The sequence below is a fragment of the Octopus sinensis genome, linkage group LG2, assembly GCF_006345805.1.
Source record: "Octopus sinensis linkage group LG2, ASM634580v1, whole genome shotgun sequence".
In the NCBI taxonomy this organism is placed as follows: Eukaryota; Metazoa; Mollusca; class Cephalopoda; order Octopoda; family Octopodidae; genus Octopus; species Octopus sinensis.
In genome coordinates, this window is record NC_042998.1 from 170,724,792 (window position 1) to 170,751,561 (window position 26,770).

The 26,770-nt window shown below is 35.6% G+C and overlaps 1 protein-coding gene and 1 long non-coding RNA gene across 2 annotated transcripts; both read right to left on the reverse strand.

Moving 5' to 3' along the window:
* Positions 1–7,594: 7,594 nt before the first annotated feature.
* Positions 7,595–26,241, reverse strand: LOC118762113. Its single transcript, XR_004997891.1, has 3 exons — positions 26,229–26,241; positions 9,073–9,075; positions 7,595–7,976 (listed from the first exon to the last, which is right to left on the reverse strand). It is a non-coding gene; the product is annotated as an uncharacterized LOC118762113 (long non-coding RNA).
* On the reverse strand, positions 11,735–18,037 carry LOC115227597 (protein SET). Its single transcript, XM_029798378.2, has 8 exons — positions 17,879–18,037; positions 16,360–16,541; positions 15,846–15,968; positions 15,012–15,128; positions 14,697–14,864; positions 13,988–14,027; positions 13,502–13,569; positions 11,735–13,378 (listed from the first exon to the last, which is right to left on the reverse strand). Exons 1-8 carry the CDS (start codon positions 17,946–17,948, stop codon positions 13,310–13,312), a joined length of 837 nt encoding a protein of 278 aa, XP_029654238.1. The 5' UTR covers positions 17,949–18,037; the 3' UTR covers positions 11,735–13,309.
* Positions 26,242–26,770: the final 529 nt, after the last annotated feature.

Consider the following 26,770-nt stretch of genomic DNA (forward strand, 5'->3'; position numbering starts at 1 on the left):
CTTGGGCAAGTGTCTTCTGCTATAGCCTCGGGCCGACCAAAGCCTTGTGAGTGGATGTGGTAGACGGAAACTGAAAGAAGCCTGTCGTATATATGTATATATATATATATATATACGTATGTGTGTGTATATGTTTGTGTGTCTGTGTTTGTCCCTCTAGCATTGCTTGACAACCAATGCTGGTGTGTTTACATCCCCATCACTTAGCGGTTCAGCAAAAGAGAACAATAGAATAAGTACTGGGCTTACAAAGAATAAGTCCCTGGGTCGATTTGCTCGACTAAAGGCGGTGCTCCAGCATGGCCACAGTCAAAATGACTGAAACAAGTAAAAGAGAGTAAAGAGTAAATAGGGGCAAAATATTGTTGCATAGCGTTGTCATCAAAATAGAAGAAAAGAAAAAAACATGGACAATAAATTAAAGCACAAGACAATATAAACAAATGAACCACACCCTTTTATCAGCTGTTGACTGAAGTTCAAGGTATATTAACAGAATTGCTCACTTTCAAGGCAGGGCAACATGTATACACAATTAATAAATTAGTTCATATGATTGACAAACAGAACACTGCTCAAATCAGCGAAGTATTAAACAGTAAAGTCTTTTAACTAGAAAGAAGTCTGTTCTCTTTCTCTCTCTTTCTCCTTACCTACCCATTCAATTCTAATATTCCCACAACGGGAGCAGCAGCTTCCTGTAAGAAATGACTCGGATTATGGTGACCTGTCCAGCTTATGCCAATATTGAAAGTAGATGTAAAATATATACCTATATATACACTAGCAGTGTTGCTCAGGTTTGTAAGGGAAATAACTATATAAGCATTTTTAGAGATGTAAAGTATAATAGCCACCTCAATGTGGCTAACCACAAAGGGGGTGTGTTACTGTAGCTTTTTACGTTCTGAGATTTAATAATAAATTTTTAGAGAGTTACTTCCCTTATATATGCCAAAAATGCATTAAAATGGGAAAAATTGATAGTAAATTTTTTTTTTAATCATTGACTCATCGTAGACGCGCTCTAATACCCAGAAGGGCTCGATATGAATCACGACTATAAGATACCCGGTTTTGGTTAAACTGCACCGCAAAATGTGGGAGTAGTTAGGAATCTAAATCGTAGGAGACAGACAGCACACAACCTCTCTTTTATATATAAAGATGTCATAATTTTGTGTGGATATCTCTTTTACTTGTTTCAGTTATTTGACTGTGGCCATGCTGGAGCACCACCTTTTTAGTCAAGCAAATTGACCCCAGGACTTATTCTTTGTAAGCCTAGTACTTATTCTATCGGTCACTTTTGCCGAACCGCTAAGTTATGGGGACGTAAACACACCAGCATCAGTTGACAAGCAATGTTGAGGGGACAAACACAGACACACAAATATACATACATACACACACACATATATATATATATATATACACATGTATACAACAGGCTTCTTTCAATTTCTGTCTACCAAATCCACTCACAAGGCTTTGGTCGGCCCGAGGCTATAGTAGAAGACACTTGCCCAAGGTGCCACACAGTGGGACTGAACCCAGAACCATGTGATTGGTAAGCAAGCTACTTACGAAGGCGGCGAGCTGGCAGAAACATTAGCATGCCGGGCAAAATGCGTAGCCGTATTTTGTCTACCGTTACGTTCTGAGTTCAAATTCCGCCGAGGTCGACTTTGCCTTTCATCCTTTTGGGGTCGATAAATTAAGTACCAGTTATGCACTGGGGTTGATGTAATCGACTTAATGTCTTAGTCTGTCCTTGTTTGTCCCCTCTATGTTTAGCCCCTTATGGGCAATAAAGAAATAAGCAAGCTACTTACCACACAGTCACTCCTACAGGAATATATATATGTATATATATATATATATATATATATATATATACACCCTCTCTACACACAGATATTACCCATCAAACATACCTCTACCTATATATTTCTTTACTACCCACAAGGGGCTAAACAAGGACAGACAAACGGATTAAGTCGATTACATCGACCCCAGTGCGTAACTGGTACTTATTTAATCTACCCACGAAAGGATGAAAGGCAAAGTCGACCTCGGCGGAATTTGAACCCAGAACGTAACGGCGGACGAAATACGGCTACGCATTTCGCCCGGCGTGCTAACGTTTCTGCCAGCTCTCCGCCTTATACTCCCATCTCTATACATACCTCTACCTATACTCCCATCTCTTACTCTCTCCTCCTCAGTCCTAACCCACTGTCTGTATCCTCTCTTACACTCACCTTCATGTCCCTTGCAAGTTTACTCTGGCACTCCATCACTACCATCTTAATCTCCTTCCCAATTATTCCCACCCACCTCTACATGTATTTCCTCTATAGCAAGACACTTGTGCATGTCCCTCTAGCCTCTCATCACTAAGCATAAAGCCACCTCCCACTTCCAAATATTCCTCACATCTAGCACTGGGAGCTTTTTCCGCTTGCCCTGTTCTTTTTCTGTGTTGCAAGTTACTAGGCAATCTCACTAGTACAAGTGGAACAAAACAAAAAAAAGGCACCAGTACAAACTGTAGAGTGGTTGGCATCCAGATAATAGAAACAATGCCAAAGCTGACACTAGAGCTTAGCACAGCCCAGTGGCTTACCAGATTCTGTCAAACCATCCAATCCATGCCAACATGGAAAGCAGACATCAAATGATAATGACGATATGCAAGTATTGCTTTATGGTTTAGAAGTTTGCTTCTTAACAATGTGTTCTGGGGCTTGGTACCACTGCATGGCACACACATATCATCGTTTAACGTCCGCTTCCCATGCTAGCATGGGTTGAACAGTTCAACTGGGGTCTGGGAAACCAGAAGGCTGCACCAGGCCCAGTCTGATCTGGCAGTGTTTCTACGGCTGGATGCCCTTCCTAACACCAACCACTCCATGAGTGTAGTGGGTGCTTTTTACGTGCCAGACGAGGCTGGCAAACGGCCACGATCGAATGGTGCTTTTTACGTTCCACTGGCACAGAGGCCAGTCAGGGCGGCACTGGCAACGGCCACGTTTGGATGGTTCTCTTACATGCCACCGGCACTGGTATCACAGCTACAATTTCCATTGATGTTAATCGATTTCGATTTTGATAGATAAATTTGTAGTACAATATATGGATTCATAGAATCCTGTGGCAATCACAGAAAGCTCCTCTGGTGGACTGGGCTACATACCACATAGTAATCCAATACAGAGTGTAATGTAGAGTCCTATGCAGCTGAAATCCAGTAGATCCAGTCTATGAAATTATTCCATGAGGAGTATATAGATCATAAAAGTCAGAAGGTATGAGAGGTGAATATATTTAACCACTTAATATTTGTGTCATATTTGATAATATATATATGTTTTAGTTTCTATCATTGAAAGTTTTTAGTCAAATGAACTAAGCCCAGCACTTACATTTGTTAAAGTCTGGTTCTTATTCAATCAGTTTCTTTTGTCAAACCGCTAAGATACAAGGATGTAAACAAACCAACACTTGTGCCCAGCCCTTTATATATATATGTATGTATATATATATGTTTCCTTCTCAAGACATGCCAGGCTCATGAGGGCTGGTTTTCCAGTTTCCATAGCGCATACATTCCACACCTCGGCAGGACACCAGTCCGTTGCAAGATTACTCATTTTGGCTCAAGAAAACACTTCACCTGGTCCAGGAATCGAAACCACAATCTTACGATCATGAGTCCGACACTCTAACCACTAAGCCACGCACCTCAACACATATATTCTTTAAACACATCAAACCTAAGGCTGTGACTATGCTGGAGCACCACCAGTGATATATATATATATAAATTAAAGAAAAACCACTATTATGCAATTCAAACAATGAAAGACGTAAATCATACCATATAGAAAAAAATAAAATATACGATAAAAACATTTACCTAGATCACAATAAAGTACATAAAAATAAATAAATAGTATGTAATTAGTAAATAGACTACATATGTTTCGTTGCTATATCTTCAATTCAAATTACAATTAAATTTAAATTTAATCGATAGTCACTCCTCAGGCCAACAATAACAAAAATAGTTAAATAGATACATATTTTTAATAAATCATCAAACAGAATTGAACAATATTTCTTAAAGAAAAAAAAACATGATTCTTATAGAAGAAATTCCTTTAACTAAAGTGGTCCTACTTTTTAAGTTTAAAATTTAGTTAACGGAAAATCTTCTATAACAAGAATGTTTTTATTTCTTTAAGAAATATTGTTTAATTCTGTTTGACTATTTATTAAAAATATGTATTTATTTACTAATTATATAGTCTATTTACTAATTATATATTATTTATTATGTACTTACTGTGATCTAGACAAATGTTTTTATCATCATCATCATCGTTTAACGTCCATTTTCCATGCTAGCATGGGAAGCCAGGAGGCTGCACCAGGCTACAGTCTGATCTGGCAGTGTTTCTACAGCTGGATGCCCTTCCTAACGCCAGCCACTCCGTGAGTGTAGTGGGTGCTTTTTACGTGCCACCAGCACAGGTGCCAGGGAAGGCTGGCAACGGCCACGAATGGTTGGTGCTTTTTACATGCCACCTACACAGAAGCCAGTCAAGGCGGCGCTGGCATCGGCCACATACGGATTGTGCATCTTATGTGCCACCGACACAGGTGCCAGGGGAGGCTGGCAATGGCCATGAACGGTTGGTGCTTTTTATGTGCCACTGGCACGGAGGCCAGTCAAGGCAGCGCTGGCATCAGTCACGTACGGATGGTGCATTTTACATGCCACCGGCATAGGTATCGCAACCACAATTTCCATTTGATTTCTGATGCTGACGTACTTGACTCAAAAGGTCTCCTTAAGCACAGCAGGTTGTCCTACGATCCAAGGCACTTTGGAAAGGCTGGGGCTTCTATGTGAAGCTGGTGCAAGAAAGAGCCATGAACTCACATTACTTGTCGGGTCTTATTCTAGTGGTAACACTCTCAGAGCATCCACCCCCACCACTAACTTGGTCACCTAGGTAGCGGAAACTATCAAGTACTTCTAGTTTCTCCCCCAGGAGCGTAATGGAATTTGTTTTCTGTCCCTGTGCATCTGCCACACACAAAAGCTATCTTCTCGGTTAATTTTCCTTTGATGGTGCTGCACATCTTATGTGTCCATAGCTTACACTAGGTACTCTTATGGAGTTTCTACCTACACCTTTTCTACAGATCAAGCAGGGTCACCTACCTGAAGGGGTGTGTGGTGTGTTTGCCTTCCTACTTACTAGGACTTTGGTTTTTGCTACATTGACTCTCAAGGCCTATTGATTCTAAACCTAGCTTCCACACCCGTAATTTCTTTTCTAGTTCCGGTAGTGATTCTGCTGAGGACCAGGTCGTCAGCATAGAGGAGCTCCCAGGGGCAACCCGTCTTAAATTCCTGTTATTGCCTGGAGGACTATGATGAATAGAAGGGGACTGAGGGCTGAAATTTGGTGGACCCCTACTTCTACCCAGAATTCTTCACTATACACATTGCCAATCCTAACCTTGCTGACAGCCTCTCTGTATAGGGCCTGTACAGCCCTTATTAACCATTCGTCTATCTCCAGTTTCCGCATCATCCACCAGATAAGGATCGGGGAACCATGTCAAAGGCTTTCACCAAGTTCACAAAAGCTATGTAGAGGAGTTTATCTTTAGCTAGGTATTTCTCCTGCAGTTGTCAAACCAGGAATATGTTATCAGTGGTGCTTCTACCTGGCACAAAACCAAACTGCATCTCATCTAAGCAAACTCTCTCCCTAATGAGATGGGCTATGACCCTCTCTGTGACCTTCATCACCTGATCCAACAGCTTAATACCCCTGTAGTTTTTTCTATCTAGAGCATCACCTTTGCGAACTACCTGGTTTACAATGTGACTAGATGTTTTAAGAATCTCAGCAGTAATTCCTGATGGGCCGGGGGGCTTTTCCTGGTTTCAACCCTTAATTGCTTTAACTATTAGGGAGCTGTCTATTCGGATAGCTGGTCCCTCTACTGGGTCAACATTTGGCAGGCTCTCCTCCACCGATTTACGTCTATCATTGTTTGAATTGCATAATAGTGATTTTTGTCTATCACCATCATCGTGTAACGTCCACTTTCCATGCTAGCATGATATATATATATATATATAAATGTCTTGCCAACAACTTGCACGTGCAAGTGCTACCAGTCAAAAGCTCCGTATACCGGAAGCCAATAAGTGTATGGGGTCATTAGGAGAGAATGCACGCCGTTTCGGGGCCTACCTCTCGACGGCATCAAACGCACCGGCCCCCCTTGCTAGATCAGCTGGTTATGAAGTTAAACTCAATATACTTCTAGCCATCGCTCATCGTCTCTTTTTAACCAAATCCAGTGGCTAGCCTTCTCCACTGTAGATTGGGTATTAGTCATGGTGGTATTGACTTTACGATGAGTTAGGCCTAGCGATAGCAGTCGTCTCACGGTGTCCAACAAACCCTCTACATCCGACTTCAATAGGAAAATGTTCTGCTTTCCAGCCTGTGTCTTCACATTCCTTGAGGAGGTTTACATAACGGTTCAATTTTCGGCGTCCATATTATCTTCTTGTGAAATTTGATTTAATACTAAATTGAATATTTCACTGTAAGCTTGGATTTATACTCCCTAATATTATAATAATATATATACATACATACACACACACATGCTTCTTTCAGTTACTGTTAACCAAATCCACTCACAAGGCTTTGGTGGATCTAAGACTGTGGCACAAAGCCCAAAATCATGCTTTGCGAAGCAAGCTTCTTAACCATCCACTCAGCCATGTTTACAGCTAAACATACTAAGGTCTCATAGAGATTATATATGTATGTGCAATTATGTATATTTGTTTCAGTCATTGGACTGTGGCCATGCTGGAGCACCACCTTCAAGCGTTCTAAGTGAAACAAATCAACCCCAGGACTTATTCTTTGTAAGCCTAGTACTTATTCTATCAGACTCATTTGCCGAACTGCTAAGTTATGGGGACACAAACACACCAGCAACAGTTGCCTAGTGGTGACAGAGGTTCAAAACACATACGACGGGCCTTTCAGTTTCTGTCTACCAAACCCATTCACAAAGCTTTGGTTGGCCCGAGGCTATAGTAGAAGACACTTGCCCAAGGTGTCATGCAGTGGGACTGAACTCAGAACCATGTGGTTGGAAAGCAAGCTTCTAACCACACAGCAAGGCATCTTTATTTGATGTCCATGGTACATACTGGCATGGGTCAGATTGTTGGATCCATCAGATCCCTTGGTATTTGATGGTTGCAGGAACTGCATTGTGTTCCAGTGACTGCTTTTGCATGATTTTCCTAATGCCAACCACTTTAGTGCATAAAGTGATCTTTTATCATCTGAAATCAAGTGTTGTGTCATCATAGTCTATTCAAGTAGGGAGCTGTTGATTGGGACATGTCTAGGTATAGGTGGTTTGTCAAGTATCCCTTGAAGAAATTTGTCTAGATCTTCTTTGAAAGTCACAGCATCTTTGATTTACTTTGGGATAAAATCAAATCGAGAAAAACCATTCAAGACAAAGAAACTGTACTACAAAGTGGTTATATTGAGCTTGATTTGTGTAGTCTTTAACACAGAATATAGAAATGGCAATATATGTAGTGATACTTAGTAACATTTCTTACAGCAGCAGAATAATACACTAGATAGAGAGTAATTGAGGAATGATAGGATGATGTTAAAAGTTATGTAAGGCGAGTGAGATGGTTATCAACAAGAATGGGAATTGGTCAATAAGGAGTAACAGATGTTAATAGCAAGTGGAGGAGAAACCTAGTTGTCATGATAGGTGAGAAGGATGAAGCAGAAATTGTAGATTTGGCAAGAACTCAGTACGCATTGTAAGCCTGTCACAACATGCTAATGTAACTGGGTAGATATTTGAGCACCGAATATCAACTATTTCTTCAGTTTCAACACCTACTTCTGCAGGTTCCTTCTACTGTGAAGGTTTTCCATTTTTCTTATACAACTATACTTCTACATTACACTTCACATGCCAAAACCCCAAGTTTGCACATCGCATTCCACCTATACCCTTAACACATAAGCTATCAACCATATACATTGATACTGAACATACAGCAACATGCTTGCTGCCTTTCTTTCTAGTTTTCACAGGTCCTCTAAACATACTTTTCAAAACTATGCAGCCTGGCACTTCATAAACAAGCATCATTGTCTCTGAGCAAAAGGCCTTTGCTAGTTCACTCTCCCTCCTTACCCTGGCTACTGTACTTACAGAACCTCCTGCTAGTTATGTAGAGAACTTCAGGGATCTTCCTGTGCTCGTCTATTGCTTCGCATCTGCCACTGTATTTTGCAGTTAACCTTCCAATGTCTCCACTGCACCATATCTATAGATTGCACTGGTTACACTCATAACTACGCCTTTCCTATAAATCAAACCAGGCTAGCTACCTGAAATAAGCATACTACTTTCTAAAAACTCGCCTTTGAGGCACCTTTATTTCAGGTTTTGTATCCATGTCTGAAACTTCTTTTCTAATTCTAGTTCTCTGTGATCACTTGGCTGACTGATAACTAGAGCCCAGTGGAACCTACCTGCACACTAAATCAATCAATGTACTTCCTCTCACCAACTTTGCACTTTCTACAAGCCATGACCACTAGCTTCAACTCACGATATGGCCAGACATAACAGTGACCTTTAGCAGTTGTCTCAGTACTGCTTCCTGGTAGTCTCACAGGATATCAGATAAGCTAATTCTCTCAATCTTTTTCTTAGACTTTCATAGCATTGCACTTCCTTGGTTCACCTGTAAAGCCTATTACCAGGAATTGCTTTTACCTCAGACAATATTGGTTAAGAGACTTGCTGTATGAACAGCTTCTTCCTTGGAAAGTAGAAGTTCCAGGTGCATGTATAGTCAATCCTGAAGGAGGCCTTACAGATTTGTGTATATTATGCATGTGTGCCTATTTATTATTCTGCTTGTTCCTGAAACAAATAGAATAAAAAATATGCACACCTATATACCAACTAGTACTAGAATGTCTGGTACATAACAGTGCATGTTAATAGACTAGCTCTGGGCCACACATGATCTAAAGCATTTTTCAAGTATGACCTCTTCTTTACCTTACAAAATAATCTTCAGCATGGTATAATTTGAAGATTTGGCTGAAATTTCCAGTAAGAAGCAACTTTGAGCAGATTACCTACAGTTGTGTAATTTACCATTGGGCTAATTTTTTAACTATTTGGAAATTTAAAATTTAACCTTTTAGCATAAATGTAATCCTTATTCTCATTTTAAATTAGCTATCCATTACCTTGTAGCCTCGAGATTTTGATGCGATTTTTTCTTTTAGAATGACATCATTGGGCCAAATCTGGCCAGTTAGAATGTGTGGGCTAGATTAAATGCTAAAAGGTCATCTCCACTAATCAACATTTACATATAAATTTGTAAATAGAGAGGAGCAACACTAAGAAAAATCTCTCTAGCTGAAAGAAATCTTAAATTCAAACTCTTTGTTCCGAAATTTACCCCTTTGGTACTACCTTCTCTGCTGAATAAGCAACTGTAACAAATGTTTCCTTTCAAATCCTACTAGACAATCTAAGGAAGGAAAAAGCACTGGACAATTGCAAATTTGAGGACTTCCTATCATACGGTTAGGTCCAACTAGTGTATTGGCAATTCACATGTTGCACTAACTCCAGTTAATTACCTGATGAAGTAGCTGTAGGACAATCAAAGATTTCTATTTGCGAACATTAACTGTATAGCAAGGATATTTTCTTGAAAATTTAGCTGTTATATCTAGCAACTGTAGATGACAAGTAGGGGAAATAGCATTTTCAGAATTCAACTGGAACAGTAAAATGCAGTAGTCCTGACCAAGACAAAGTACAACTATCTCTTTTGTATGTAACTGACTGCTGCTCAGGTCTTTCTTTTGGATGCAATAGTGTGATATGACTGCTAGTTCTAGGCAAATTAAGAAAATACCTGTATTTGAATAGAAACTGATGTATACAACTTTTGAATCCAAATAAACAGGCGAAATGCAATATACCTCAGTTATTGCTACTTAATGTGTAACCTGTGCATATCATTCTTGTGCACTGCTTTGTTTCCGCTGTATAAAAATAATAACCAAGCTCAGGATAGAAATCTACAGCCAACTCAATCTACAGTCCATGAAAAAGTATAACTCCCTTATTGACAATTTTAATTTTGTAAAGTTATTAGTGGTGTAAATGCCAAAAGTATGTATCCAAGACAAGAGGTCTACAATTATAAGTTATGCATAAACATGTATTTTCTAAATTGTTCTCATTGTGCATTACACGAGAGCCACATGCAGTTCATATAGCATCCAGATAAAAACCCCTACATCACTCCGTTTTTTGCTAATGGTGACATGGGTTAAAAACCAATATCGTGGCAAGATGCTGTTCCTGACATTAAAGTACATAACACTGTACTTTTCAGCTCAAGCACTTTTCAGCTCAAAACTGTAAAGTAGACTTGAATAAATGTCGGTTATTCCTATAGGTAATTGAATTATATAAATGTGTAATATACCATTATCCTTTAGTTCTGAATTGAAATCTGACAAACACTAAATGAAACAAAACATTCAGGGCAAACTCATTTGTATCAGTAAAGTGGAATAAATTATTTTGCTGCAAGGAAGATTACACATTGAGCAGAATTCTTTGAAAAGAATTACCACTAGTGACAATCATATTTGAGCTAATAAATACTGAATATTCTCCCTGCCCCATCATGTATTCCAGTAATACATGACAAAGTAACTCTTCTACAAATGCTTGTGTATGGATGATTTTGCTAGCCTTGTAACAATACTTAAGAACTTCCCTTAAAAAATAGATATCCACCTCTAACTTTCATATAGTTCAATTATAAAATTCATGGCAGTACCAAAATTCATCTAAATCTCAAATGCCTTTAATCCCAAGTTTGAACAATGTACTATTGCTATAATAGGATGAATTTTCCATCATAACATCTTGAAAGCTATGTGGATCAAGAATGTATACACTTGATGCCATAACATTTAAACTATATCTAAGGCAGAGGCAGTAGGCACCTCACATTGTAGACTAGTGACAATCAAGCATAAAGTTCAAAATAATATAAAAGTGTACACTTTGAAAAATTTGAGCTGAAATACCTTGTCAGAATCAGACCAGTGTGTGTACATGTATTTAAACATATACACACACATTTCACATCCTAACTAGTGACCCGTCAGAAACCTTCAGAAGAAAATGCAACTTAACAGCAGCTAATTAGAATAAAGTCAATACTAATAAGGACAAAAATCATTTAAAGTAACTGTCACAAAATCTTAAAGTGAAAACTCAGAGTAAACTTCCATTACAACTCACAGAAAAGACCCTAATAAAAAAAACCAGCTAGACAACCAATTTACATTCGATACACCTTCATATCATCTATGCCAGCATTTGAAAAATGCATTAAAGGAAATTCCTGAAAGAAAACATTTCAAGTCTACTTACAACACCAAGCTGTTGCTTAACTGGATTGAATATTGCGAACACAGGAGGAATAAAATACTTTGAAAAAGTTTTTAAAACATTTGAATATATTACTTGAACATCTCGTAGATGAAAGGAAAATTGTAGATAACAAAAACAATGGTTAGCAGAATTAATCTTTAATTTCATCAAATTACTCAGAAATCATCCAACACCGTTGTCGCATCGAACGGTTTATTTCAGTTTAGAAATACAGTAGTTTGGTGTCAATTTGTTAATCCCATTTACATTGAAGACGAGAAAATTGGAATAAAACACAAGTTTACCCTCACAAACTGCCTGGTTATATGTAGCAGCCAGCAATTGACAAATCAGATTTGGGAAAATATTTGCTATGCAGAAGTATAAATTACTTAAGAGCACTAAAAAAAGGAGAGGGAAAAAAAGACAAAAGTACAAGAAATATTTAAGATGAACCCATGGAAGTTGGGAAATTTTTTCATTTAGCAATTAATGTACGCCCTACATTCATAAAACTTAACACAATCTTAAAAACATTGTCAAAAAAAAAGAAAAAAAAGGAAAACCCACTACACACATTGTTCTACAATGATTTCTAAAACAACTGATACACAAGTAAAATGTTTTATTACAAATAGCATTATTCTAGAAAAGAAAGAAAACACTAATTTTAAAAAAACACCAAAGTTGACAAGGTTTTATAGCTAAAAATAACTTCAATAAATCAATAAACAAGGTTCTATATAAATGCAAATCATTAAGTTGACAAGCAAAAGCTCACTGAGCAATTGTTTAAAAACCTTTTCCATGGTATAGACATATAAAAAAATATTGAGTCTCACGGGGATAATCGTTGCTGCCAGTTCAGTTGGTATCAACTGAATTTTTAAATAAACCAAAGTTATAATTGTTTGAGTCGGAAACTAAAAGCTGTCCTAAACTTAAATCTTTAAAATGTAATCAACTGTTTTTTTTTAACTCTAGCCAAATATTCCAATTGAATGAAGTGAATATCTTAATTACGACATTAAAAATAAAAATATCCATAACAGAAGAAACTAGACAAATTAGCTGTGCTTGGTGTCAACAAAAGCAGTAACTAAAATTAACATTTCACCTTCAAATACAAACTACTGTCGAATGTTTAAGAACTTCAGAAGGCAAAAACAAAAAATGCCAATATACAGTTGGGTCAAGTGTTTTAAAGAGATAATGCTTTATAAATGAAGTGATGAAACTGAATGGAGAAAGGAAGGGGATAGGGAAAAAAAAAAAAGAGAAGATATCTGAATGTCTTTGTCCTTTATTGAGAAACCCCTGTTGGAAATGTGATGAATTAATGAACGTGAAGGAGGTCAAAACGTGTTGAAAAGAAAGGGCGGGAAATGTTTTCTTCATTTTAGCAAAAGTACAAAGCAACTCTAAAAGGGTGCCCAAAGTGAAGTGATGGACAGTTTATTGATGACAAAAAAATTAATAATTAAAAAGGAAAAAAAAAGAAAAAATATATATATATAGTAGAGGAAAAATGAAAATAGGGGAGATGAGAAGACATTACTTTTGTCTTGAAACTACAAGAGACAGTCAGAGGCTGAAGTGGGTCAACACAGGAGGAATGTCGATACTGAACCACTTTGTGAGGCTGGTAACAAACTAGCAACTGTCAATACTACACTTAGTACTGCAATAGTACCAGTTATGTTGTGAATGACTTCAACTAGCCTTCTTCTTCCTCCTCATCTTCAGCGGCATCACCTTCACCTTCCTCTCCTTCTTCCCCAACATCCTATGAGAAAGGAAAAAAAGGGTAAACTGTACTTTGTGAAGTGATCGGTTTAATAAATGCAAAGTAAACTATAATCTCCCTTATATGACAAACCTATCAACATAAATATCACTGGTTACTTACTTCTTCATCAAAATCTTCTGCTTCTTCACCTTCTTCATCATCTAAGCCTTCCTCATCTAATTCCTCATCTGAATAAGATACATATTAGATATGTTCAAACTTGGTCATATGAATATCTTGGAACAACATAGACAAAGAAAATAAGATTTTTAAAATGTTCATTTTATCTAAATGCAATTTTCAGATCAGAAGAAAAGCCTGAACAATGTATTTGAAGTGACACAGCTTAACTTCCTCAGAAATTTCATATTGACATCAAGATTTCCGAAATATAAACAAAATGAGGTCTAAAGCTCAAGTATTACACAGACTGAAATCTATCACATCAATCAGAATTAAAAAGATTTTATTGCAAATGGCATGAAGGTCCAATAGAATGCCAATTATGTAATTTTTTTTACTGGATCTTCTAATTTTAAAAAAAGTTTTGCCTTGTCTAACAAAATAGAGCAATGATTAAAGCAAAATTCATTGAAAAATACCTACCCTCTCCTGCATTACCTTCATCCTCCTCTACTTCTGATGCCTGAAAATAAAATATTTACAGTGTTACACTTCTTATACTTTAAATGAAATGCACACTGATATTTAAGACAATTCTTTATAAAAGATTTAAGTCTAGACTTTTGTAAATACATATTTTTAAAAGTATATAAAAGCCTGTGGTAAGAACAGGCTAGAACATTAAACATACGATCTCAAATTACATAAAACGAAAAATATTAAAACATCAGCTAAAATTTATAAATTTGTGAAATAACTGAAATTTTTCTTTAAATGGATTTATAGTAAACGAGGAATAACAAATTAGACACTGATAATCACAGCTATTTCATTGTTTTCATTATTCTGAGGTCAAATATCCTTAATTTCAACCATTAGTGTTAGAAGATAAAACCCATGAAATCAATAATAGAAATGACATAAAACAGTTTTTCGCACCATTTTAGAGTGAGTCTTAACTAGTTTTATTTGACAAAGGCAACCTTAGGGAATATAACACCTAGGAAGGGATAAACAATCATTTTTAAAACTAAAATAGGATGCAGACTATGTCCAGTCAACAGCTAGTGAAATAGTGACCATCAGTCTAAAATTGCTAATATCTTGCAAAAAGTAATTCCCGAGTATAATCATTACAGAATGAAAGGAAGGGTAATATCATAGAAATGGTTCAATTAGAGATGGAAATTACCAAATAGTATTGCAGAGGGTTTGGCCAGATGTCGTCCTTGATCACCTCCCCTAGTTCATCAGCTCCTGCATCACCATGATCAGTAAACCAACAGAAGAAAGATTCTTGTTCCTCATGGTTTCTTTTGCGACCACCTTTGCCTGGTTGACTGGATTTTTTGGTCAAGTCCTGAAAGTAAAAACCATTTCCTCATATACATATGTATTATATGCCAGTAGAAAACATGAACGTCAAATGATTCAATTTAATCAGTTTCAGGAAAGAAATATGCCTGAATACTTTACATGAATTCTATGAATTAAAGAAACAACTTACTTTTCCTGGCTTCCATTTAATGGGCGTTGATTTAGATGAAGGTTCTCCCGTATCATTCAAATGGAATTCTTTTGAAATAACGTCATTCTCGAAATATGGATTATTGCTGTCAAAACACTGTAAAAGTGAAATAAATATAACAAATCAAAACAGTCTAAATGATTTATTTGCAGTAAAAAACAATATTTTTATGAATTAAATAATGTTGATCTAAGTACAATTTGGCAGAAATCTATCGACAAAACCTTTTTAAGTAAGACCACTCGATTAATACTTGCTTACCAGCACTTCATTTAACTGCACTGTTCTCATATGAGGTGTATATCTGATTATTATTTCATAAATATTACACAAATAGGCGCAGACGTGGTTGTATGGAAGGAAATTTGTTTCCCTAACCACATGGTTCCGGGTTCAGTTACACCGCGTGGAACTTTGAGCAAAATGTTTTCTATAGCTTCAGGCCAACCAAAGCTTTGAGCAGATTTGGCAGGCGGAAACTGAAAGAAGTCTGCCTATATAAGTATATATTTATGTGCCTTTGGGTCCGTTTATACCCTCTTCACCGCTTGATTACCGGTGTTGATGAGCTTACGTCCCTGTAACAACCGTTCGACAGAATAGAATAAGCACCAGGCTTTAACAATTACTGGGGATCGAATCATACGGCTATAAATTCAAGGCGGTGCTCCAGCATGGCCACATTCCAAAGACAAACATGTAAAAGAATAAGCAGCTAAAATGTCCTATTGGCAATTTTAATGTTCACATCAAAATGTGCTATCTTTACACAATCACTCCCTAACGATTAAATAAAAATTAAAATCTACTTACAAAATTTATTCGGTAGCCTGACTTAATATCTTCAAATTCTTGAACCTCCACCTTTGTGAGGTATTGTAAGGCTTCTTCATCCTCTTCGTTTAACAGAGCAGAGACTTGCGGATGGTTTACAAACTTGTGAAGTTAAAGACAAATAACTGTTCAACATCAATAAAGCGATTCCAATAATTAACCTTAATTTGATTTTTAAAATAACATTTAATATGCTGACGCTGACATAGCATCACTGAGAACAAGGACGCTCTGCAACCACGTGGTTACGGGTTCGACATACTGCAAGGCACATTGGTCAAACGTAGTCCGATGTAGGTCCGGACACACAAGAAAATTGTGAAATTAGTCGTGTACCAGTGCGGTGCAGTCCTTTGTGTCGGAAAGATAGCCTATTTAAGTGAAACCGATAAAAAAATTTATGCCAGACCAGATTTGAATCGTGTAAACTCAATCGATTACAGACATGTTAACAATAACATTAATAAAATGAAACATTGAGATAAAAGGATACAGCTGTCACCCAGAAATTAGGGATTTTTGCAATGAGTTCTGAGCGCTTTTGAAAATATGGTTGACGTAGTTTATTATATTTCTGTTCTACTTTCAGTATTTCCTCGCTTGCTTGCTCATTTAGCCGGTCTATTTCGTTTTGAACTTCATCTATCTGCTCTATTGCCTCTTGCTGCTCTTTGTCTAGTAATAAAATTTTAAAAGAAACATTCAACTTATTTTTTCTCAATCAAGATACCAAACGTGAAATTTATGAAAAATATTTTGAAGATTTTGTATTTATTTTCATCATGTAACTCCTTTTAATTCTTATATGCTATAAAAAGTTTCAACTAGCAACACTGAGTATAAATACATATATGTATGTATATATATACACACATACATACACAAAGTACGAAGTTTTTATATGTTCATCTTGCATCTAAAAAATCTCGTTCGAAAATCAAAATAGATCTTGAAATTGCTTTGAGTATAATTTCCAAACAAATTTTAATACTTTTGTAAATCAATTTCTTTATAATTTATCAGTGTATGTACATTTTAATTTTTATTACAGCAAAAATTACATTGCAATTTTCGTATAAATGGGGATAAAACAAATCTAAAATTAGTTTAAAAATAGACAAATACAAAAGCATAGAAGACATGAAACAGCATCTGTTAAGGTAATGAATTCAAATTGAAGCACATGCTCTACCACAGTACCAAGACTTCCGGTCATGCAGTCTTAACCACGTTTCGCCGGGAACGGAAGAAAAAATTCTTTTTTCTAGACTTCCCCCCCTCATCTTCCTAAACAGAATTATTACTAATAACGAAGACTGATCGAACATTAAACTATAATTATTTCACAAATATCACGAAACGTAGGACTACCGCCGTTTTTCTTTGCTAATTTATTTAGGAATTTAAACAAATAAAAGCGAATGAATTAAGTATGAGGCATGGAACATAGATTGCAAATGGCGATTATCTTAGCTTCACTATAGACAGAGCAGTGTTGGTCGGAAAGCCGTTTTAAATAGTGGTAATTTAAACTTAATGTTCGATTAAAACATAATTGTAACATTGAAAACATTATTTATCATTAAAAATATTCAAAATTACATCTAACAGAATATTAATCAAAGGAGGTCAGCGAGGGCCTCGTTTTCACTGCTTTTCTGCCATCACCCTTCTTCTTACATGCAGTAAACAATAAACTATCAATATAACTTATCTACTTCCACTAATTCAGCTAAGACTAAATAAACTGAATACAAAAAATTTCAGGAAAATAACAAAAGTCATGACAGCAAAACATATGAAAGTCAAATAAGATCTGAAGCATCTCTTCAAATTTTTCTACAAGGAACAATGGCTTATGAAAGCTACATGTGCTTCTTTAACAATGTGACTAAGAGTTGCCAAGCTTGACGTTAAATAATCACGTAAAATTCTGGAAATATTTGAAAAAAGTTACACACATATTACCATTATAGTTATTATTTTTACAACTAGAACATGTTTTAACTTACCAGCTTGCTCATCTGCATTTTCATGATTATTTTTCCCCTCCGCTTTGCTTACTTTGGCCGGAGTCGCCATGATCACACGAGTACTGCTGAGAAAGATCTGCGCTTGCGTAGCTTAGTCAAGCCAACCGTTGCGCGCCAAGGCAAAACTAATCGCAACAACAAAACTTACCTTAGTTTGAAATTTTTTTTTTAGATTTATTTAAAATTACTGCATATTTTATTGATATTATGTTTAAAAATAACTTTTTCTCGCTCGTTTTATTAAAAATATTTCATAATTTAAAAAAAAAATAAGCAATTTGAGAATTCTAAAAATTATCGCTTGGTTTAGTCTTTCACTACACTCTAAATATAAAATTTTTACGAAACGAAAATGAATTACTACACACAATGAAATAAAATTTTGCTTTTCTTTTCTCTATCTATTCAAATTTAATCTCCTTTCTAGTTACAAAATTTTAATTAAGATACACTAAACATGTCTTTATTTACGACCTTAATTACAAACTACCTATTTTTTTTTTATTTCCTGAAAATTCTTTTGTCTGATGTTCCCGATATATGTATATGTATTCAGATATATAGAGGCTTAAACCGGTCTCTTGTCCATCGGCACTTACACACACACCGTCCCTTTTCGGCATTTTTAATAATTTCTTTGCAGTCTATATTTATTACTGTTGAACGTAACAAATATTCTTTTACATTGCGAAATATTTACAAATTTATTCACCAAAAAAAAAAAATAAAAACCGCTGATCTCAAATTCTATATTGTTATTGACAACTCAATTTCCCGCCATTTTCATCCTGACGCTTTATACTTACATTTACAATGTATTGTTCCTGGAAATCAACTAGGATCGCCAGATTTTAAATAAAGATATTTAAGTTTTAGATTATACATTCCAGTTTAAATAAATTTTTATTCAACAATAATTCATTTATGATGGAGAAGCAGTAGTTATTCAAAAACTACTTTTGTAAAAAATATTTTCCAAAAAAAAAGTCGGAGTAGATTATAGTGAACGTCACTTAGCAATTTATATATTTAAACAACTATAGTGAACGAATGTGAAAAAGGTGTAGTTAGGTACTTAATAGGAAAACGCGCTGCAACATACACTTGTGCATTCACACACACATTTTAATAGCCTAAGCTGAATTAAAAATTTTTTTATTTCAAATAATTTTTTTTATATTTGAAGGACTGAATTCCACCTAAAATACTGTAAAATTACATATTACGCGCTTAGAAATAGTATGATCCGGCCTCCCCCATTATTATATATATATATTTATATATATATATATTATATATATATATAACGTTTAGAAATTATATATGTATATATCTGTGTGCGTGTGCTGTATTGTGTTTTATATATTATTTCCTGTTTGATTATTGTAACTTATGATTTTATACAGTTTATTCATTTACGAGTCATTTAAACTGAAATGAAAATATAAGTCAAACGAACATAGTTAACTATAACTGATGTTCACCAACAATACTTACAATTATGTAAGAACTGTTTGCTTTTGTATTGTTAACTATCGAAGTTTATTATTTGAAAATTTGGCTTAAGATAAAAATAGGAATATACTGGATAGACTTTACAATAAATTTAGCAGTACATAAGTTTTATTCTTATTATTCTTTATTCTTATTACGAATAAAAAAAAGATTTCTTTTAGCAAGAGACAAGGCCAATTTCCCTAGCAGAAAAGTATATATCAATTAAATCCGCTTCATAACATCATTCTCATAATATAACTGTTTTTATCGACCCGGAAAGATAGGGGATAAAGTCGGCAACGGTGGAATTTGAACACAGAATCAAAACATCGATAACTAATAAGGAAATTTTTGTATAGGAATAACGGTTTCTTTATTAATCACCAGAGTCAATATCAATATCACTTCATTTAAAAACGTGTAAATTCACATCAGTAGCTGAATGCTTTATTAGTAACTGATAGTGACAGTTATACAATACAGTATGATCAGATCCGTAGAGCTAAACAGAAGCTTTAAAATGTTTAATCGCTGTTTATGTGTGTACATACACTCACACAAACATATATGCAAACACAGGCATTGTGTATATCTATACATGCATGTATTTGTGTATCTATGTGAATGTGAGTATCTATACATGTATGTGAATATCTGCATGGAAATGACACATGAAACAGTATGAAAGAAACGTCCACAATAATATAATAAATGGATGTAAATGTCTGGTTTAGTGGATGCGCTGTGTGTCTCACACGCGCGCACACATACACAATATCTATTTCGAATTGTGTTCACTTTCGCTTTAGCTCACTTAATCTTTCAAGCATTATTTCAATACCGCCAAGCTATTACTACTCACACAGAAATGTATACATACATGCATATTATATATATGCATGTATGTGTATGTATGTATATATATATATACACATACACACAAAGACAAGTATTTGTGTGTGTGTTTGTTCATACATTTTTGTGCGTGTTACCGTGTTCTTTTCTGTTCTCAATTCTGATTATTCCATCTTTCGCTCAATGTGGCCTTTAACACTTTAGGATTAGATCACTCTAAATAACATCTTTTAGACATTTGTGTATTAATTTTTCTGATTGGTTTTCAGTGACGATATAATTTTGACATAGGGCCTATCATTAACTATACATTGAATAATAAATATACCGATAATTGTATCCATTTACGAGGTTCTGCTGTAAAACATATATTTTTAAACAAAGAAAAAATAAACTATTTTGTATTAACTGTGCAATATACATGACTTAAGCATATAACTATATATTTGTAAACTGATAAATTGAGGAAACTTGCAACTTATTTTAAATACGTGATTTAATTATTCCATCACTTAAAATGTTTATTCATTTTTTTTTATCTTACATGCTAACTACCATTTGCCAACTGCATATGCAAATATATTCCTTGATCTCTCTTACAAGCAACCTTCCGACTATACTCGCGACCGCTGTTGAACAAATCTGGTTTTTTCAACAAAAAGGAAAACAATCATTGAATAAGTTCTTTAATTGTTTCTTGCAGTTTGTCCTATTGTTTCTTCGAGAATTACCGATAATAATTATTTCCATAATTACAACACGCATGTCGTCTGTACGTGCTTTGTTGTTTTCACAATTCTAAAGTCGTGTAAACTGAGAAACTTTCTTTCCCAAACATCAAAAATAGTTGAGCTGACAGCCTACCATTTATGGTAGAGCGATTATTTTTCCTCATAAATTGGTACACGATATCCCTCCTTTAAAATTATTCATATTCATTCGTTTGGAAGTAGATAATACCTGGAACTTGATCGTTAGTGTCGACAGAGCTCACCAATTTTCACGTTGATCTTTCAACAATTTCGATAAATTTTCTTTAGGCGCTGGCCATTACATAATGCCAAATCTCTTCGATCGTTTGGCTTTTGGTAATTCAAAGCAGATATTTTGTTCTTTTTTCTCCATTGTCTTGTAGAGTTTCCCATCCCTTTTAAATACACGATCAACTTTTCGGTTAAGTTCTTTGGTACATTTCCCGGTTTTCTGTTTAAATCTTGTTGCGTAGTAACTCTTAACGCGATTTATCAATCATACGACCATGATAGAATTACCGAGAAACCCCGATTAAAATAGCTCTTGAAAATAATTTTCTATTTTCGAAATCATTATCACTTATAGAAATCCTTCATAAATTGCAATTTGTAGACGACTGTATATACTAAGTATTATAGGAAGTTTATTTCTATTTGATGAATTACAAAATAATACAAGAGAAACCGCAGGTCATTTATTTAACTTGAAGTTTAATTATTAATTTCCAGCCTCTTAGCCTTCCTTTCCGACTAACGACATATTTATGGCAGTAGAATTATCATCCTTACTGAAGAAGATTGATAAGTCCTTCAACCACTTACTACGCAAAGACATCATCTTATTCACAGAAATCTGCAGAGGATCAAGCGTACTCTACTGATATCCATCAGCGTCTGGTGAACACCATGGAACACTAGAAACGCCCATGACGAGTCCAGATCGCAACCCAATCTCTATTCGAGATTGCTGCAAATTCATTTCTCTTCTGACGCTATGTCCTTTTATCCCGGTCCTGAAAGAAATCGATATAACACCATTCCAATAGTGTGTTATTATCTATCAATGTCTAACAGTTAGCAAAGAATGACATACAATGTGCGTCTGTGTGTATACAGGTATGTTGGTGCAAACAGGATAAGTGCCAACGCATGAAATTCTCAGACCTTGACTTACTCTGTTATTTCTGCTATATATTAATACACACACACACACATAATATATATATTAAAAATGGGGAAGGCTGGTTTATGGGATTAGCTTAGGTTTCCAGTGCATAAACGATGGGAAACCGCCCTTCCCATTTTTAATACGTACTGCTTTACATCTTAGAGAGTGAGTCTTCTTTCAGATTTATGTTTTCTACAAACAACACACACACACGAGTGAGTGGACAAATGAAAGAAGAGCACTTATCACATTTATTGGTAATTACATGTATGGATCAAAACAGTTTGATTCAAATTCTAGGATACTTAAAGTTTTGAAGTATAAGATGCTTATCCTCAGCCATCAGGAATTTGTATAAGATTTCTTATTCAAATTTCCAATGGCTGTGGATAATAAGCATTTTATGCTTTGAAACTTAAGTACCATGGAATTTGAATCAAACTGTTTTGATCATTATATGTATGTAGATAGGGTTAAGATCAAAGCTATATCCTCTTGAAGCACATCTTGTCCCAGTTCTCCAAAGTCATATGTTGATACAATGTTTATCTGAGGTATGCATAAGAGGTGAAAATTCTGGAAAATATTTTTTGTTGAGTAATTTCACAAGATTTTATAATTGCAATATTAGAACTGCTGAATTTTAGTTACTATTGTTTCTGAAGAGATTTATGGTCAAATATATTTCAGCCATGACCATTCTCACTTCCAGATATTTCATATATAGGATTACCAGTACACAATATGTCACTTCGTTTTTGAAATGATAGAGAGTATTTTGTACAAGATTGGGCTACTAATTATAGCATATTAAGTGATTGCATTGAAACTCCTGCATTGGGTTTTAGCTTTTAGTTGATGTGGACACAGTGGAGGAGCACAATTAGAGTACTAGGTTTTTACTCTCAGCCTTAAAATCAAATGAATAACAAATCTATGAAGAGAATCACCAGCCTTTATTGATTGTTCACACTAAATTGATTATTTCAATATGGATATTAACATTTGGTTAATATTAACATTTAGTTGTGTGGTGTATAGAGCAATGAAAGAAATCTATTGGAAAAGTAGGATTACACTTTTCTAATTTTGGCACAAGGCCAGCAATATTGAGTAAAGCGAGGAAGTCAGTTACATTGATCCAAATGTTCAACTGGGCCTTCTTTTATCAAACTTTAAAAAATGTGAAAAGTAAGATTAGCCATTTAAATTCAGAATGTAAAGAGCCAGAAGAAATGTTGCAAACCATTTTGTCTGGTGCTGTAATCTGACTTTACAACTGAAAATAGTGAAACCTAGAGATGAAGTGACACTAGACTATAATTCACAGAGAAAAGTTTTATTGTAGTTTTAGCAAACTCAGCATAAAATAGAAACAAAACAGTCAATAAGGATAATGATAATGATGGTAATTAATCATTAGCTTAAGTAGTGATTAACACTTGCCAAACTATTAAAATAACAGCATTTCTAACAACACTTGAAGTCTGTTAAATAAGTGAGTCACTAAGAACTTGCTAGAAATAACAGCCAAATCTTCCTCATATCCTACTGTCTTAAGATTATATTATACAGTGTCACTGATATACAAAATAGATGGAAAGGTCATGGCCAGAATGCTATGATCATAGATCTGCTCAATCAGAGTTGACCTAGAGTTAACAACATCAACACCTGATGATTATTGTTTTATTCAGAATATTCAATGTAGACAACTTTTCATTGAATTTGAATCACTTGGAATGTGATTGTGACTAAGAATACCATTTGGGCTTGGGTATCAAAGGTTGGTTGGAAAAGTACCACGGTTTAATGGTGGAAGTTACCCATGGCAAAGGTAGATTAGGGGAGGAGACCTGAGAAAATATAGCAATATTAGAATAAAAAACAATTGGGACTCATAAACATGCTGCCACAGAATTAAGACAAATAGTGATATACTGAAGACCTTTCAACTAACAACATTATGGCTAATACATACAAAGTACTTGTAGTGACAATCACAATGGTTTCAAATTTTGGCTCAAGGCCAGTAATTTTAAGGGAGTAAGTCGATTATATTGATCCTCAGTGTTCAAATGGTAGTTATTTTATTGATCCTGAAATGATGAAAGGCAAAGTCAGCCTCAGTGGGATTTGAACACAGAACATAAAGTGCCAAAAGAAATGATGCAAAGAATTTTGTCCAACATGTTAGAAATTCTGCCAGCTCATCATCTTGATAGTGGTGATGATGAGGATAATGATGACTACACATTGGTGGATAGTTAGAGTTTACTGGAGTTAACAAACTAACTGAACAGAATATAATATAGGAATGATAAATAAAATTAAATATCCTTGGTATTATCAGTTCAATTGAAATATATGATTTAAATTCGATTTCAAATTATGACTATTCTTTCTTTATCAGGTTTGTTGACCTAAAGATTAAGATTTGTCCTCTAGGATTCACAGGTACACAAAATAGTTGGAATTACTAGAAGGAAGAGAAATTTAGCTGTTGTGTTATCTGTAATTAGACATATTATTCTACAACGCTAAGAGCACCATCCAAGCATGATCGTTGCCAGAGCAGCTAACTGGCTTCTGTGCCGGTGGCACGTAAAAAGCACCATTCGAACGTGATTGTTACCAGGATCTCTTTACTGGCACTTGAAAGAACATTCGAGCGAGGTAGTTGCCACTGCTGCTGGACTGGCTCCTGTGCAGGTGGCACGTAAAAAACACCATTTGAGCATGACCGTTGCCAGTACCGGCTGACTGGCCCATGTGCCGGTGGCACATAAAAGCACCCACTACACTCTCGGAGTGGTTGGCGTTAAGAAAGGCATCCAGCTGTAGAAACTCTGCCAGATCAGATTGGAGCCTGGTGCAGCCATCTGGTTCGCCAGTCCTCAGTCAAATCATCCAACCCATGCTAGGATGGAAAGCAGACATTAAACAATGATGATGATGATGATGATATAATACTATGTGCATTTGTCTGTGGTTGCAATGCCTTGTTGACAGTCACACAACAATGAGATAGAAGAAAAACCTGCTATAAACCAGACAAGCTGAGACGTGATATGCTGAGGGACAAAACACAATATCTTTAGTAATGCTTGCAGCCTTGACAACATGACTAATATACTAGTATCTTAACTTCAGTCATAATGCTTCTTTTGAATTTATATATTTTTATGAGAAACACAAAGACCAGACAACATATTAGTTGTGAGTCAAAGGCTGTGGGAATTATTTCCAACATTACTTGCTGCAATACATTTCATCAGGTATTTATCCATTTCTCTCATAAGGAATATGAATATCTATAGGATCTCAACCTTGAATAACACCAAACCATATATCAGGATTAACAGAAGAGACAGAAACAAACCTCAATAATCTACATTCTTGAAATTATTGGATAACTAATGAATTAAACTTTAATTTTGCTTTTTATGTGTCTTCCAGAGAGTATCAGACTTCTAATTACATCAATTTTGATTCATATCCTGTCATTACTGATGCTGTACTGAATCTTTGACCAAGACATTCAAATGATCCAGTTCACTTACCTGTAAATAGGTACTATCAGTGATGTAATTTGGTAAACAGTGCAGGTGGTACATAAAAAGCACCATTTGAGCATGGCCATTGCCAGTACCACCTGACTGGCCCTCGTGCCGGTGGCACGTAAAAGCACCCACTACACTCTCGGAGTGGTTGGTGTTAGGAAGGGCATCAAGCTGTAGAAACTCTGCCAGATCAGATTGGAGTCTGGTGCAGCCATCTGGTTCGCCAGACCTCAGTCAAATCGTTCAACCCATGCTAGCATGGAAAGTGGACGTTAAACGATGATGATGATGATGATGATGATGATGATATATATATATATAAATTACCATGGGATTGCACCAAAGAAGTTCCCCTCCAAGGCACAAGTTTGGGCAAGCTTATTTATGGAAGACCAGAAGTTACTCATGCACACCAGCCTCCCCTCTCCACAACACCAATGTTATTTTAGGGAAAGGAAAAGGCCAATTCAGCTTGACACCAGTGATATTGCAACTCATTTCTACAGTTGAGTGCACTGGAGCAACATGAAATGAAGTGTCTTGCTCAAGAACACAACACACAGCCCAGTCAGGAAATCAAACTCCCAACCTCCTGATTGTGAGGCTGACGTCAAACCATTGAGCTATGCACATATATATATAAGTAAATAAATGGAGTTGAACACGTTATTAAAATTCTTTTACTTTCAACGTATGTTTCGAAGACAACATTGGTTTTATTCCAAAGGAATAAACGGTGTAAAATGCAATCTTCTCAGGAAAGAAAGAGAGCCTTGTTATAATGTCTTGTTGTTGAGATAGGCTCTCTTTCTTTCCTGATGAGAAGATTGCATTTTACACCGTTTATTCCTTTGGAATAAAACCAATGTTGTCTTCGAAACATATATCGAAAGTAAAAGAATTTTAATAACATTTGCATTCAACTCCATTTATTTACTTATACTACATAAATTACTGCACATTAACCTGGAGTTTCTACCTTTGAATAGGTCGCTTCATCCGTGTTACTTGCATGAATTTTGTTACCCTGGTAACT